Source organism: Zootoca vivipara, chromosome 15 (genome assembly GCF_965207765.1).
Source record: "Zootoca vivipara chromosome 15, rZooViv2.hap1.1, whole genome shotgun sequence".
In the NCBI taxonomy this organism is placed as follows: Eukaryota; Metazoa; Chordata; class Lepidosauria; order Squamata; family Lacertidae; genus Zootoca; species Zootoca vivipara.
In genome coordinates, this window is record NC_142598.1 from 17153850 (window position 1) to 17168866 (window position 15017).

At 44.9% G+C, this 15017-nt stretch overlaps 1 protein-coding gene across 4 annotated transcripts in view; it reads right to left on the reverse strand.

The window, feature by feature from the left end:
* Nucleotides 1-15017, reverse strand: part of IDUA (alpha-L-iduronidase) — a 46826-nt gene that overhangs the window by 6720 nt on the left and 25089 nt on the right. For all 4 annotated transcript variants that reach the window (XM_035140760.3, XM_088658282.1, XM_035140755.3 and 1 more), the window contains 7 exons: nucleotides 12574-12656; nucleotides 10461-10568; nucleotides 9566-9661; nucleotides 7919-8121; nucleotides 6845-7024; nucleotides 1809-2025; nucleotides 374-580 (listed from right to left, as the gene is read on the reverse strand). In XM_035140760.3, the coding sequence (XP_034996651.3) occupies nucleotides 374-580; nucleotides 1809-2025; nucleotides 6845-7024; nucleotides 7919-8121; nucleotides 9566-9661; nucleotides 10461-10568; nucleotides 12574-12656 (1094 nt within the window). The remainder of the gene's footprint in view (nucleotides 1-373; nucleotides 581-1808; nucleotides 2026-6844; nucleotides 7025-7918; nucleotides 8122-9565; nucleotides 9662-10460; nucleotides 10569-12573; nucleotides 12657-15017) is intronic.

Sequence of the window (15017 nt, forward strand, 5' to 3'; positions counted from 1 at the left end):
AATGTGAAAACTCTGATTGTTAGTTGAACATCAGGCCAGAGACCGAGGCTTCCAGATATGGTGTTCTTATTCACCATAGCCTTGCAAGAAGTCCAAGTAAGGACCAGAAGAAGCTGGTATCCAATCGCAAGCTTTTTAGAAGCTGCAAACCAAGATTTTCGCGAGAGGAACCGAAGAAAGTTACTGTCGAAATATATGATTGTGTCATGCTACCATGGCACAATGGTTTAGGCTGCATGAAATGGCTATTCCAGGCCAGCTGTCCTTTTAAAATAAGGTGAGCCATTCAATAGCTGCAGTAAATATAAAATCATAGAATCACTTGCATTCGCGTAATGACCCATTAGGAAAACAACCACAGTGACGACTATACCTTTGTGTTTGGGGTAATTGGTTATGTTTAGAGTCACGACACTGACGTTGGAAGAGGTCTCATTATCTTTGCTGGCATAGATCAATACAGAGGCCTGCCAGCTGTCGAGTGGGTGCTCTCGAGGTCGGTGCACACTGGCTAGTACTCCAAGAATGTCATAGTCTTCCGACTCCTGGCTGGAGATGTTGGCAGAGACTTGCTCCTCTCCTACACGGGAGGAAGAGAAACTTGTATCTTACTGTGAACTTGGCCTTGTTTTATTACACCTCAAAAGCAGACCCACTTTCGTGGGAAGTAGAGCAAAAGGTTTGTGCCCCAGTTTGGCATAGCTGCCAAGTTTTCCCTTTTCTCACGAGGAAGCCTATTCAGCATAAGGGAAAATCCCTTTAAAAAAGGGATAACTTGGCAGCTATGCAGTTTGGTTGACATCGAGTGGCCAGTAACACGCACATATAAACTCTTTTGTAACTAAGAAAAATGACTTTTGAAGCAGCGGTCACTCCTGTGGTGGGAGAGAGGTGGGTGTGAGGTCAGGGCTGTGCAGTGGCACCAATATGCATCTTATGCAGGGTGGATAAAAATCAATGTTTTTTTAAAAAAAAAATCAGATTTTTTTATTTAAATCAGTTTTTTTATTATTATTTAAATCGGATTTTTAAAATAAAATGCCTTTGGAGGAAAAATCTTTCTAAAGATAGTTTTCTATTTAAGTTACATTATAGTCCAAAGGCTATTCATCAGGAAATAAGGATTTGTTTGAAGTTTTTCATGTGTGCTAAAACTCAGTCTATGGTTTTTTTTTTTAATTGTTTAACTGCATCGGTTAACAAACATGGATACATATGCTATAATGTTACTGTTTTAGTTAAATAAATTGTTCAAATTGTTATTAAAGAAATAATTATTTTTCTCTTTCCAATAAAGTACAGCAGAAAAGTTGTCCAAATATAAGCAATAATTTCATAATTATCTGCCTATGTATTTCTGATAGTAGAACCAAATCATTAATTTTTGATATAACTGTAAAAACAACTCTGAAAATTTATTGTTCCAAAAATGAAACCTTCACCTGGTTGTAATATTAAGAGGATGCCAGAAAGGGTGAACTTTTCTGTATTTTAATATTTTGTTGGAAGCCGCCCAGAGTGGCTGGGGGAACCTGGCCAGATGGGTGGGGTATAAATAATAAATTATTATTAATAATGATTTAAATCAAGTCTTACTGACTAGTGATTTAAATCGTGATTTAAATCGATTTGTTTTAAATCAAATCCACCCTGATCTTATGCAATCCTGACCTCGCCACCACTCTGCCCCAACCAAGTCCAGGTAAGCTGCGGTGACCCAAGTGATGGGAAAGTGTATCGCCGCCACCCAAAGGCCTCTCCTGCTTTTCCTCTTGCGAACAGGAAACGGGACGAGTGGTTTGCTGTACCTAGCAGAGCCAGCAAGCCCATCACCGTGAGCACCGGCTTCCTCACCATCTGGACATGCGGCGGTTTGGTGTTGTTCACCTGAAAGCGCGCCGTCAGCGTCCTCTGCGTGAAGTGATAGGGGTGGTAGCTCAGAAACGCGTTGTCGTTGCTCAGCAAAGTGTAGTTGACGGTGTTGTTGGCTCGCGCAAGCAGGAGGTTTTGGTGCTGGGCAATAACCTGCGAAGGAAAAGGGGCAGAGGGAGAGGACCCGCCAAACAAGCCCTGTCAGTCAGCGCAAACTCTACGCAAGGACCTCCGCTTCTACAGCGAGGTTTTTGTCCCCTTTGTCCCCCCCCCCCTGCCCAAATTGGCTTGAGGTGTGGTTGTTCAGGAGGACCCCAGAACAGCACATGGGAGGAGAAGGAAAGGGGGGATTGTTCCGTCTGGCAAGCTGAAATGCTTGTGCAGATCCAATGTTCAACAGAGCACAATGTTCCGTTCCATTCAGCATCTTTAAAGCTTAAATAAACCTGTGATTGTGTTAGCTCCAGTAGGTGGGACTTGTACTGTACCTTCCTGGGGAGTTGCCGAGATCCAACAATCTCCAGGCAGGCCAAAAATTCATTTTTGATTTTTCCTTTCCAATGATAGAACAAACAGGGGCGTGTGTCCTGCACTTAATCTGCATTTTGTACCAAGGTAGCCCATACCTTGTGACCTGTGTACATTCAATAGCCTTGCACTTCTCTCATTTTGAGTACGGTAACTGTTTCTTTGGTTGTGCTAGCCGGCATAAATTCATTATGCTTTAGCTGGCAGCGGAGTGGATTGGGGGATGATGCAGAGCACAGACAATCCACCCTTTTAATCCAGGGATGAGGAACGTCAGGTCTGGAGATTGAACACTTGTGCCTCAGGCCACACCTCCTCCACACCCACTTTTTGCCTCTGGAACCACTCCCCTTTTGCCTTTGGTACTGCCCACCACTGGAAAAGTTTTAAGCAGTGGAAATAAATAAATGATGGTGATAATTTATCATTTATACCTCGCCCATCTGGATGGGTTTCCCGAGCCACTCTGGGTGGCTCCCAACAGAATATTAAAAACATGATAAAACATCAAACATTAAAAACTTCCCTAAACAGGGCTGCCTTCAGATGTCTTCTAAAAGTCAGATAGTTGTTTATTTCCTTGACATCCGAAGGGAGGGTGTTCCACAGGGCGGGCGCCACTACCAAGAAGGCCCTCTGCCTGGTTCCCTATAACCTCACTTCTCACAGTGAGGGAATTGCCAGAAGGTGTCCGGCTGAACAATGGGGGTGGAGAACCCATTTGATTTCTGGGATTTTGGAAGGCATTGTCCACTATGTATATTCAAGTACATCTCTGTAACCATAAGGACTGGGGAGCTCTTCTTGTTTTTAAAAATAAAAGCTGAAATCCTCAGCTATCTTCTGGACCCAGGATCACATTCTGTGGCTTCTCTGTGTTCCTACAAGATGCTGGAATGGACACTGCCTTTAGTGCATGACTCTTCAAACCCTTTTTTCCTTTAAACTGCCTCATTTCTCCCCACTATTCTACCCCAGTACCAAGGGCAAGACGCCGGTGTTTATGTCTGGCTGTGGAAGAAATTAAATCCATGTGGGAAGCTGTACTGTGCGCATCTTAAAAACAAGAAATGCAGCATAATAATTTGCAGTCAGGATCCACTAAGAAGCCTTTCCAGTAGCTTTGGCTGACCTAATTCCCAAGCCTTGCTAAAATTAGGAACTTAAGAGGAGGATTGCAGCGGTGTAACTAATCAGATATAAAAGGATTACCGCTCAGTAACAAAATACACAAAGCAGCAGGTTAGGTTGAAAGGAGCAGAAAGGAGTTCCAGAAAGATGCTTTCAAAAATTGGAAACTGAGGCGTTCAAGTAGTAGTCAGTGAGGATCGGGGGCTGTACAACAAAAATTGTTATAAACCATTTTTGATAATTTCTATCACTCTTAGTTTACTACATGCAAATAAAATTAACCTATACTCTTCACCGATTTAGCCCCCTCTCCACTGCCCTCCTCTTTCGCTGAGACGACAAAAGATATGAATTATAGGCTATAAGCTCAGCCAGGCAGGACAGGGAACTATCCTCTTAGAGGCTGTCAAGTGCCCTGCACATTAACAAATAAATAATGCTAGGAAACTGGCTGCTGTGACAGGTGGGGCCTGAATAGTACAATAACCCAAGGGGTACACTGTGTAGACAGACAGAATCATAAGAGTTGGAAGGGACCCCAAGGGTCATCTAGTCCAACCCCCTGCAATGCAGGAATCTTTAGCTCAATGTGGGGTTCAAACCCATGACCCTAAGAGTCTCCCCTCCACTGATTCTCTTGTGGGATCCCTGGCAGATGGGGTTCAGACCCTTGAATCAGCCATGGAGGGCAGGTGGCCACCAAGTGCAGCATTTGACTTTTCTCCACGATCCTTTGCTTATACAGTCGTACCTTGGATCCTGAACGCCCTGGAACTTGGACGTTTTGGCTCCCGAACGCCGCAAACCCGGGAGAGATTGTTCTGGTTTGCAAACATTCTTTTGGAACCCAAACGTCTGACAGGGTTCCACGGCTTCAGAATCAGAAGCCACTATTTAGTTTTTGAACATTTTGGAAGTCGAACGGACTTCTGGAACGGATTCTGTTCGACTTCCAAGGTATGACTGTACGGGCAAAAGGCAAGGGGCACATTCTGAGAATCAAATGCTCCCTCCGCAGAAGGCAGCCAGACTGTCTCCTCGCCTGCTTCTTGCACCTCGGTGAGTTAGCAAACGTAACCTGGGCACAGGGCAGCAGCAACAGGGTGTGCAGACAGGGCAGTTCTGGTGGCTTTAGTCTTCCATTTATTTATTTAAGGTATCAGTATAATGCTTTTCAGGGGAGCCTCATGCACAAAGCAGTTTACGTTAAAGGGCAAAAGAGAGATGAGACAATATTTCCTTTTTCAAAGAGCTAGATATTTCCTCCCATTAGGCTAAGAGCGCCCTCTGGTGGAAGGTGTGCAATGGAGGATCCATCTCAGCTGAAAAACCAGAAGCTAGAGATACTGAACATCTCCCCAGGCTCTTCTGTCTTTTTGCTCTCTTTCCCTTCCTCTCGGGGCCAAAATGGTCCATCAGTGGCCCCCTGGTGGCAGTTGGAGGAGATATAAGCCACCTTAGCTGCAGCTGTATCTTGTATTGTGGTTTTATTGCGTTAAAACGTTTTGGTAGATCTTCACAAACTTGAAAAGCAGTATATGCTTGTTCAAATAAATAAAACGTCTCATTGCCGACTCAGAAACTATCCATTGGTCTCACACATCCAGAAACGAATGCCTCTTTTTGGAGTGATGCTTCTGGAGACGCCACAGCCAGGAGCCAAAGCAGCTCCAAGTTAATTAACATCAGTTTGCTATTGCTCAATATTTGTTGTCAGCACTTGCACATTGGCCCATAAACCCCACAAGCTAGGAAATAGGAGTGTGCTATGGAGATACCCTGTCTAGGCCTGAATATTCCCAGCGGCTCAAGGGCTCAGGACAAAAAGGCTTGTGCACGATGTTAACTAGGGGAGTCAGGCAAGCAAAGGTTTGAGGACAGGATGGTGAAATTTAGGGGTGAAAAGGGTTAAAATAGGTGAAGAACGTGCTTCACTGCTTCGCACGTGCATGTAATGACTTGATTTCTCCTCACTTGCCCCCTCAACCTTTGATGACATTCAGGGGAATGTGTGAACAAAACTCATCCAAGGCTGGATTGAGCCATTTGTCTGTGAGGCCAGAAACCAGCAGTCCATGTGCTGGATATTGTGGCAAAGGAATATCCTAACCCACAAGGCCAGGCCAGGCCAGGCGATTCCCCTCAAGTGGCAGGATCCATAAGGGCAGTAGATCCTGATGTAAATCTTTCTTCCCCATGTCGTCCCAATGTAGACCTTCACTTTCCCCCTTCTTCCTTGGTGAGATCCTTGCTCCCCTCCAGTGCTTGCCAGAAAGTCCGGAAATGACAAATCTCCAATGCGCAAGTATAAGATTCAACAAATTGGCCTCTCTTTTGGATGATGATGAATTGAATTTATATAGTGCCCTATATAAGCAGTTCTGAGGGCGGTTCACAGAAAGCAACGTTCTCCCATGATTCAGTGGTGATGTGGCAGCTATGACTGAGCCAGAGGTCACATACCACAGTTAAAGCCTTATAATGAGGTGTTTATCAGTGTTTTTCTGTCATTAGACCACAGGATGGAGAGAAGCAACTCTCAGAGGCCTAAATATCAATGTGATTGCAAAATCATTAGCTGCTAGTGTCCATTCTCTCCATTAGGTGGTGCACCAGTCATATGCTATACGTATTGATTTTTCTGAGGTACCGACAGAACATTCATCAGGCCCATTGAGTGCCTGTTCAGCTCCAGTAGAGCCCTTCATGCAGACAAGGGAGTTGTCCAATAAGAATTCTCAACCTACTCGTATGGTATTTTCCGAGACCTTCGCGAGAATATTTCCTCCCTGCACAAAAAAACCCCAAAGTTCTTGTTTACAGTGGAACCTCAGTTGTTGAACGCTTCAGAAGCCGAACAATTCGGAAACCGAACGCTGACTGCCCGGAATTGAACGCTTCCATTTTTTAACGCACCTCGGAAGTCGAAAGGCTTCTGAGGTACATTTCTCCATTTTTTTCAATGGCTTTTGCCAACGGGCAATTGCGCCTCAGTTGTCAGACATTTTGGAAGTCAAATGGTCTTCTGGAACGGATTACGTTCGACAACCGAGGTTCCACTGTATAAGATACCTCATTGAATCAAGAAATTCATAGGCTTCACAGGGATTTTTATCCACCCGCCAAAAAGTTACTTGTTTATAAGCTACACCATTGGGCTGAGAAATTCAAAGGCTTCAGCAGAAGAAGGAATTCATTGTGGGCCTTGAAAGGAGAGTTGATACACTAAAGAAATCACACCTATGTTTAAACAGAGGCCTATAGAGATAAAACAAATGAGGATGGGCTGTTGAGCAATGCAGCTCAAGTCTACCTTAGCCACCATGGCCGCATAGGTGACATCCGCTCTCCACAGCTGCGGAACTGACCATCCCACCAGCGGATCTGCCTCGTCGTTGTATACAGGCAGAGAGGTGAACCTGGGAAAGAGCTTCTGGATCTGTCCCACTGCTTCAGTTTCTTGTTCTAAGATGTACAGTGACCGCCCAGCTCCCTGTGGAAAGAGCTGTTGTTATTTTTTTGATAGATAGCCTATTTCGCAAGGCAGTTATAAAAAAGGAAAGCTAAAGGACCCCTGGGCAGTTAATCCCAGTTAAAGGTGACTATGGGGTGTGGCGCTCATATCGCTTTCAGGCCGAGGGAGCCGGCGTTTGTCCACAGACAGCTTTCCGGGTCATGTGGCCAGCATGACTAAACCACTTCTGGCGCAAAGGGACACCGTGACAGAAACCAGAGCGCATGGAAATGCCATTTACCTTCCCTCCGCAGCGGTACCTATTTACAGTGGTGCCTCACAAGACGAATTTCATTCGTCCCACGAGTCGCTTCGTATAGCGAAAAATTCGTTTTGCAAAGCAGCTCCCATAGGAACGCATTGAAGTGTGGTTTCCCATAGGGTGCCTCGCAAGACGGGGGGGGGGGATTACCCTATGGGACAAAAAAAATTCGTCTTGCAAAGTCTCCATTGAAATCGCAAAACGCTTTCATTTTGCGAGTTTTTCGTCTTGTGAGGCATTCGTCTAGCGAGGTACCACTGTATCTACTTGCACTGGTGTGCTTTTGAATTCCTAGGTTTGCAGGAGCTGGGACAGAGCAACAGGAGCTCATTGGTTTAGACCACAGCGCCACCAAAGGTAACAGCAAGATCATGTAATTGAAGCACCTGGGATTTTCTAAAGTGGTGTACAGATGCTATGTGGAATTAAAAAACAAATTGTTGCAAGAAGCAGTTGTCAACGTTTGAATTCAATTCAGTGTCTTTGCACCATGTAGCAAGTGTTTGGGGTTTTTTTTAGTGCACAAGAGGCGATTAAATGTGAACACTTAACTTGGAACAGGCACATTTCATGTGCCCTGAATTCAACAGCAAATTGAGCAGGGCGCTGACCTTCTTATGCATGGCGATGTAGTCTAGCCGGACTCCAGTCTCTCCAGTGAAGAAATTAGTTCCATTGTGGCAGTGACAAAGGAGGCTCCAGCACATAGGGGACTTTGGGAATGGGTGGAAGGAGTCTCCAGGACCTCCAAATTTCAGTTGAGTACTGGCTTGTCTTAAACCTTCAGAGCAAGCATCATAGTAGTTGAGAAATCCTAGGAGCAAAATCGAACAGTCAACAATAGGCCTAGTGTTTCGGCAGTAGTATCTAGCTCCGAGGAGAGGAAAGTGTCTCGTTTCTTCAGAACGTGCTGGAGTGAAACAGGGCAAATAAGGCCATAACATACCGCATTTGCTCTGCAAATATCAACCAATTATGGGCTGTTTATATAAGCAGGAGGTCTAGATATCTGTGTGGCTGTGAGCAGGTCATGCTATGGGCTATAGACACCCATTGAAGATTCCAGTAGCTGCAATGTAATCCTGACACACAGAATTCTTAAAGTGTGTTTCTATCCCTCATAATAGTAAAAGGTAAAAGGTAAAGGACCCCTGGATGGTTAAATCCAGTCAAAGGCAAGTATGGGGTTGCGGCACTCATCTCATTTCAGGTGAGGGAGCCAGCATTTGTCCATAGACAGCTTTCCGGGTCATGTGGCCAGGAGGACTAAACAGTTTCTGGCGCAACAGGACACCATGACAGAAACCAGAGCACACGGAAATGCTGTTTACCTTCCCACCACAGTGGTACCTATTTATCTACTTCCACTGGTATGCTTTCAAACTGCTAGGTTGGCAGGAGCTGGGACAGAGCAACAGGAGCTCACTCCGTCGCAGGGATTCGAACCGCCGACCTTCTGATCGGCAAGCCCAAGAGGCTCAGTGGTTTAGACCACAGTGCCACCCGTGTCATAATTGTAGTGAGCCTGGATACATGCATACGTGTTTGTCTGCTAGCACAAACACAAAGAAGGGTATTGTGGTACCTAAAAGACAAAGATTCGGAGTGGAGTCCCTAAGATGGTTGGATGGTGCCTTGTATGCCTCCTTCCTGCAACTCCTGGAGCCAAACTGGTGCCAAACGTATTGCTCTGCTTTCCTTTTTACCACAGGGGACAAGCGGTGGGTCTTGTCAACTGGGCAGCTCAGGACCTCCACTTACACTGCCCAGGCTTGCGTGCCAGGGAGGACACATTGATGCTGCTAATGCAGCAGTTTGACTTCACCCCCCAAAGGCGCACTCCATTGCCTCTCGAGACAGATGCCAACAACCTGAGGTACCCATAGTTCCATTCTCAGCAACACAGTAGGGCAAAAGATGTATGGTTTTGAAAAACCGCTAAGCAAAGAATATTACCACAGTGTTGCTATAAAACACTATTTCTATAATTTACTTAGTTTCTCCTAGGCAACATTCCTGCTGTAACCCCGGTGCCCAGTTTGGTAACTTGCATGTGTTGATTTAGCTTTTAAGAGCTTGAACGACGAAAAAAATATCTCTGTGAGAAGGCAATTTGTGCTGAGCTTTTTACAGGGTTTATCTTGTTTTCATTTATCCTTCATTTATCTTTTCTTTATCTTGTTTTCATTAGCCCTGATCTCTGAACTTTCCCCACTCTGCTCACAGTTAAAAACCGGGAGGATTCAAAAGCAGCTTACCATTCACTGTCATGGACACGTTGTCAAAGTCATGGTGATCTGGCTCGTTCCAAGTCTCAAAATTCCATTTCGAAACATGCTTCAATCCATAACGCTCTGGAAATCAAACTTGCACTAATTACAGCTTTGTCATATTAAGCAGTACACTTTCATTTAGCCGCACACGGAAATCTCAGTTGAAAGGCTATTGTCCCAAACCACCTCTTATGCCTTTAAGAGGAATTTCTGCCTTTAGGGGGGCATGTTCACACCCACCCACCCACAAACCAGGACAGATGCCACTTCCACAGATTAGTATTCTGTGACAGGGCCCAATGTATGGGCTGGATGTTGATTTACAGGATAAGATGCAAAGGGGGTGGCGGGGGGGGGGGAACTCCCCCAACTTTTTCTTCTGGTTCCATCCCCCAATTGATTTCCCCATGAGTCAATGTCTTTCCACAGAAATGCAAAGTTTCCCCATCCATGCTCTAGAACAGGGTTTTCCAAACTTGGGTCTCCAGCTGTTTTTGGACTACAACTCCCATCATCCCTAGCTAGCAGGATCAATGGTCAGGAATGATGGAAATTGTAGTCCAAAAACATCTGGAAACCAATCAGAAGCCGCACTTTGGTTTCCAAACGTTTTGGAAGTCGAACGGACTTCTGGAACGGATCCCGTTCGACTTCCAAGGTATGACTGTAGTTGCTTGTGGAATTCCCTGTTGTTGTTCTCTTGGTCACCCAACTGGAATTGTACACAGTTTAGTAAATTATAAGCCACGAAGCACACTAACTTAGGGTCATTTAAAGAAAGGTTCAAGGATTTTTTTAAAAAACATTTTTCCTGGACATTGCCCTTTAAGACGTGTTTGTGGAAATGCTGAGCTGACAAATTAACATTTTGTTAACTCACCTATATATCTTTCAGCCAACTGTGTAACCAGGTCCTTCCATTGTATCACTTGCCTTTTATCTTCAAAGTCAGTGAAGTATCCCGAGGGACTTCCCATCAATTCAAATCCTGAGTTGGGGGGGGGGGAACCCACACAAACCTGTTCAGTGCTTTTGAATTGAGAGGTGCAAAGCATCCATTGGTCTGCTCTTGGCACCATGGGCCAAGAGCCAAAAAATTATGTGGCCGTGAACACGGGTAGGCGACGGGGGAGTCTGGCAGCAGGGGCCAACCATTCTCTGCATCACTTTGGCAGTTTGCAGAGAAGAGAAAGGAAAGAGTTAAACAAGTGGTGATAAAGGCACAGGGTGCAGGTTCAGACAAGCAGTTTTTTTAAAAAAAGACACAACATCTATTGGGCACATCTAAAACAGCTCTTTGGGTCCAAGGCCATGCCACCTTTCCATTTGATCATACAAATACTCTGAGTGGATTAGGGCTCCTTTGGGAGAAGGGGCAGAATATAAGCATGTGTCAGACTTCAGAGAATCAGATCCCTCCCCCGGTGGCAGCCAAGAAGCAGATAAACAAGAAGAGTTCTTACCACGTGATTTATTCAGTATTCACAGAGAGAGATGAAGGAATGCAGTCTCTACTAAATAATGGCGTTGCTCTGAGTGAAGTCCAACCCGCTCCGTCTCTCCTATTCTGTGCCAGCCAATCTGAGCTTTCTGCCTCTGAGCTCTCTGTTCTAAAGTCATACCTCAGTTTAAGTACGCCTCGATTTGAGTATTTTCAGTTTAAATACTCTGCGGACCCGTCTGGAACGGATTAATCCACTTTCCATTACTTTCAATGGGAAAGTTCGCTTAAGGTTAAGTACGCTTCAGGTTAAGTACAGACCTCCGGAACCAATTGTGTACTTAAAATGAGGTACCACTGTACTACTCTCAATGCCTGCCTGTTCCTGGGAGAGGGGGTATCAGGAATGCTTTCCAAAGACATCAAGTTTGTCAGCTGTCGCTCCACCGGTGCTTCTTCTTTCTGCTGTTCTTCTCCCAATATTTCCCAGCTTTCCCCCTCTCCAGCCTCTTAACGATGGCCTTCTGCAAACCACTGTTCCAAATCTATACTGTCCTCCTGTTCTTAGGAAAGTGCAGGAAGGGGCCCGGGGCGGTCCACACCATTCCTCCTCAGTCCAGCCCCTGACAGCATAGAATTCTACAGTTGGAAGGGACCCCAAGGGTCATCAAGTCCAACCTCTTGCAATGCAGGAATATTAACTAAAGCATCCATGACAGATGGCCATCCAAACTCTGTTTAAAAACTTCCAAGGAAGGAGAGTTCACCACCTTCTAGAGTCCATTCCACTGTCGAACGGCTCTTACTGTCAGAAAGTTCTTCCTGATGTTGACTTGGAATCTCCTTTCTTGCAACTTGAAGCTTTGGGTCCTACCCTCTAGAGCAGGAGAAAACAAGCTTGCTCCAGCTCTTTAGATATTTGAAGATTGCTACCATCTCTCCTCTCAGTTTCTTTTCCAGGCTAAACATCCCCAACTCCCTCAATTGTTCCTCATAAGGCTTAGTTTCCAGATCCTTGATAATCTTGGTTGCCTTCCTCTGTACATGCTCCATCTTGTCAATATCCTGGACACAGGACTCCAGGTGTGGTCTGACCAAGGCGGAATAAAGCAGAGCTATTCCTTCCCTTGATCGTAACACTGCACTTCTGTTGATGCAGTTGTGAATAGCATTAGCTGTTTTTGCTGCTGCGTTACACTGTTGACTCATGTTAAACTCAGCTAAAAAAAAACACCTAGATCCTTTTTCACATGTACTGCTGGCAAGCCATGCGTTTCCCTTGAGTTCCGAAGTAAAAGGAGACCATTCAGCTGAGTTGGGAGCCTACACTTCAGTGCTTATATTATTGCAGAGATTGCAGAAACTCACAATTTGCCCTTGCCCCTTGCTCATTAAAGTTGGTGGAAGTTTAACTTAACATTGGCGTGTTAAATTTCTGCTGTTTCTCAAAGAAACAACTTCAGTATATTACATTGTTTAACAGAGCTTAGAATTGGCAGTGGGTTTTTTTTAAAAAAAAACACACAAACAAACACCAAGTGACTAGATTTACCAGGATGTAGCTTGTTTTCCCAAAGAAGATCCATGAAGTTATCCAGGTTGGTGAAATTGTAATGAAGTGTCCCATTGGCCTCCCTGCAGAAAACATCTGATTAGATCAATTGCAAACCAAGTCAATTCCCCATTAAAGACAAAGACTTTGGGCCAGAGCAATCATGCTTATTCATAAAATGACAACATGCATGTGCAAATGACCCATCAGACTTCCAAGATCATAGGCATGACTTTCCTGTCACCAGTATCATTGAGGAAGAAGAGCGGAAGGAAGGCAGGTACAGACAGCATCAGGCTCTGCTCCAGTCCGACTGATTTCCTTCACCCCAATTTTACATGTTATCATTTATCTTATTACTTTAAATTTTAAACTGCCTTGGGTGCATTGGCAGAAAAGGTGGCATACAAATGCAAGAAATGAAATAAATATTGCCTTAAACATGGCAATATGCAAATGCAAGAAATGAAATAAATATTGCCTTAAACATGGCAATATGAGCAAACCACATGGCCTCAATTTTCTGAAAATGACCATAGATAACCAGAAAGCCACTTTTGGTAATTAAGCAAAACTTTCAAGATGTTCATTTAAGGAAGTGTGCACCTTTTGGGGGGGAGCAGTTCTGTACCCTGAAGTTAGCTATGTCTCTGCCAGATGCTCCCCTATGTACTATTATAATATTTACTTACACAGCGAACAAGCAAAGAATAATTAACTTTAGTTTTGTGTCAGCCAAATACAGCACGTGCTGGTTTCACAAAAGGAGGTGGAGGACATCAAAATATCTTACTGAGTTTGGCAATGCAAGAAATCTATCGTGAGAGGATTTTTATCATATAATGCGTATTTATAGAAGAGTGAACTGGCACCGGTATTTGGACAAAGGGATGTCATGCATCTGATCCCACATGTGAGATGGGATTGCAGGCACATTATATTTTATGCATCACGGCAACAATATTATATCAGTGTAGCTGAACTGTTTGTGCAACAAGCTCATGACCTGGCCTGGTTACAGCATATCTCCTTTCCCCAGCCAGATGAAATGCCTACAGGGAGCTGAGGAAAGTCCAGTTCATGTAGGAAAGAACAAGGGAAGGTACGACGAATGTCCCCCTCTCTATTACTAAAATGTGACACAGGAATCCAGAGGTGAAGCCACCCACACTCTTCACCCGCCTCCTCCAAATAAACCCCTTTATTCTTGTGGGTTTATAAGTAAAGAAACTCTCCTTCCTATCAAAAAAAAAAACCCAACAAAAAACTCTAGGCTGTTTAATAGAATAACCTCCCGTCACCAGTAAAGGGTCTCTCTCTCGGCTTGATTCCCCCTACTGTAAAAGTTTGCCCCTTTCCACGCTGGCAACTTGTTGACACCCCAGGTTATCTTTCTAAGCCTCCTCAGTGTTACTCTAAGACACAAACTTTCGCCTCTTTTCCTGAGGTAAGTTTTGTCCTCTAATGAGTTACCACTTCTGTGAGTCCCGATACCTTGCTGGAAAAATAATGACGATACCTCTTGGCACAAAAGAGAAGAATTTTATTAACCTTAGAACATAGTAGTTTCTTTAACTTTTCATGTGTTTATAAGCTACGTTTCGGTTGCAGACAATCTCTGTCAAACATTTAACATCGAGCCTTCCTGAACCTCATCTAGATCCCCACTATCCTGGCCTCTCAACTTTCTTCTTCCCACCTACCCACTCCCTCTCCCTCTCCTTAACAAAACCCCTGCTCCCTCCTTTTAAACTGGGAACAGTCCCGCCCCCACCAGAATGTTATGTCAGTCAGGCTGGAGGTGGATTAACTCTTTTCCAGCCAGGTAGGAATAAATATTTCAAAACCGTGTCAATCTGTTACATAAGGCTTTCCAGGACCTCGGAGAGCACCTCACAAAGAAGGATTTTGCTTCATTAAGCCAAACCAAGCAGCGGTGGGGTCATAACCCCAGAGCCCATCTGGACTTAGATGCTGCAGAGTCTCCAGCTATGGATCCAGACCAGGGGCAGGGCTCCGAGCTCGATTCTGGTGATCAGGGGACCACAGCCTCATGAACATGAGCCCCCAGAAGAACTTCCCAAATCTGTAGGGCCAGAGCTTAGACACCACAGGCACCTACCCCTGAGGAACCAAATGCCTCCAAATGGACCTAAGTGGTCCCGCGGTTCAAGAAGCATGCCAGGAGGAGTGCCCATCCTCTGATCAGAGGGTTGGCCCTTTGTGAACCGAAAGTTAGCCACCAGGGAGTGGCACATGCACAAGGTAGCCTAGAACCAGGATCTTTAAAAGGCTGAGTCAACGCTCAACTTCTGTCAGAGCTGTCCATGGTCCACCAGCCATGTTGCCTTCTCTGTGGGGTCCAACCTCCAACCCGAGCATGACAAGTGCTAGCCAACTCAAAGGTCCAACTTTCCCTGCTCTTTAGGTGAGAGCTGGCAGGT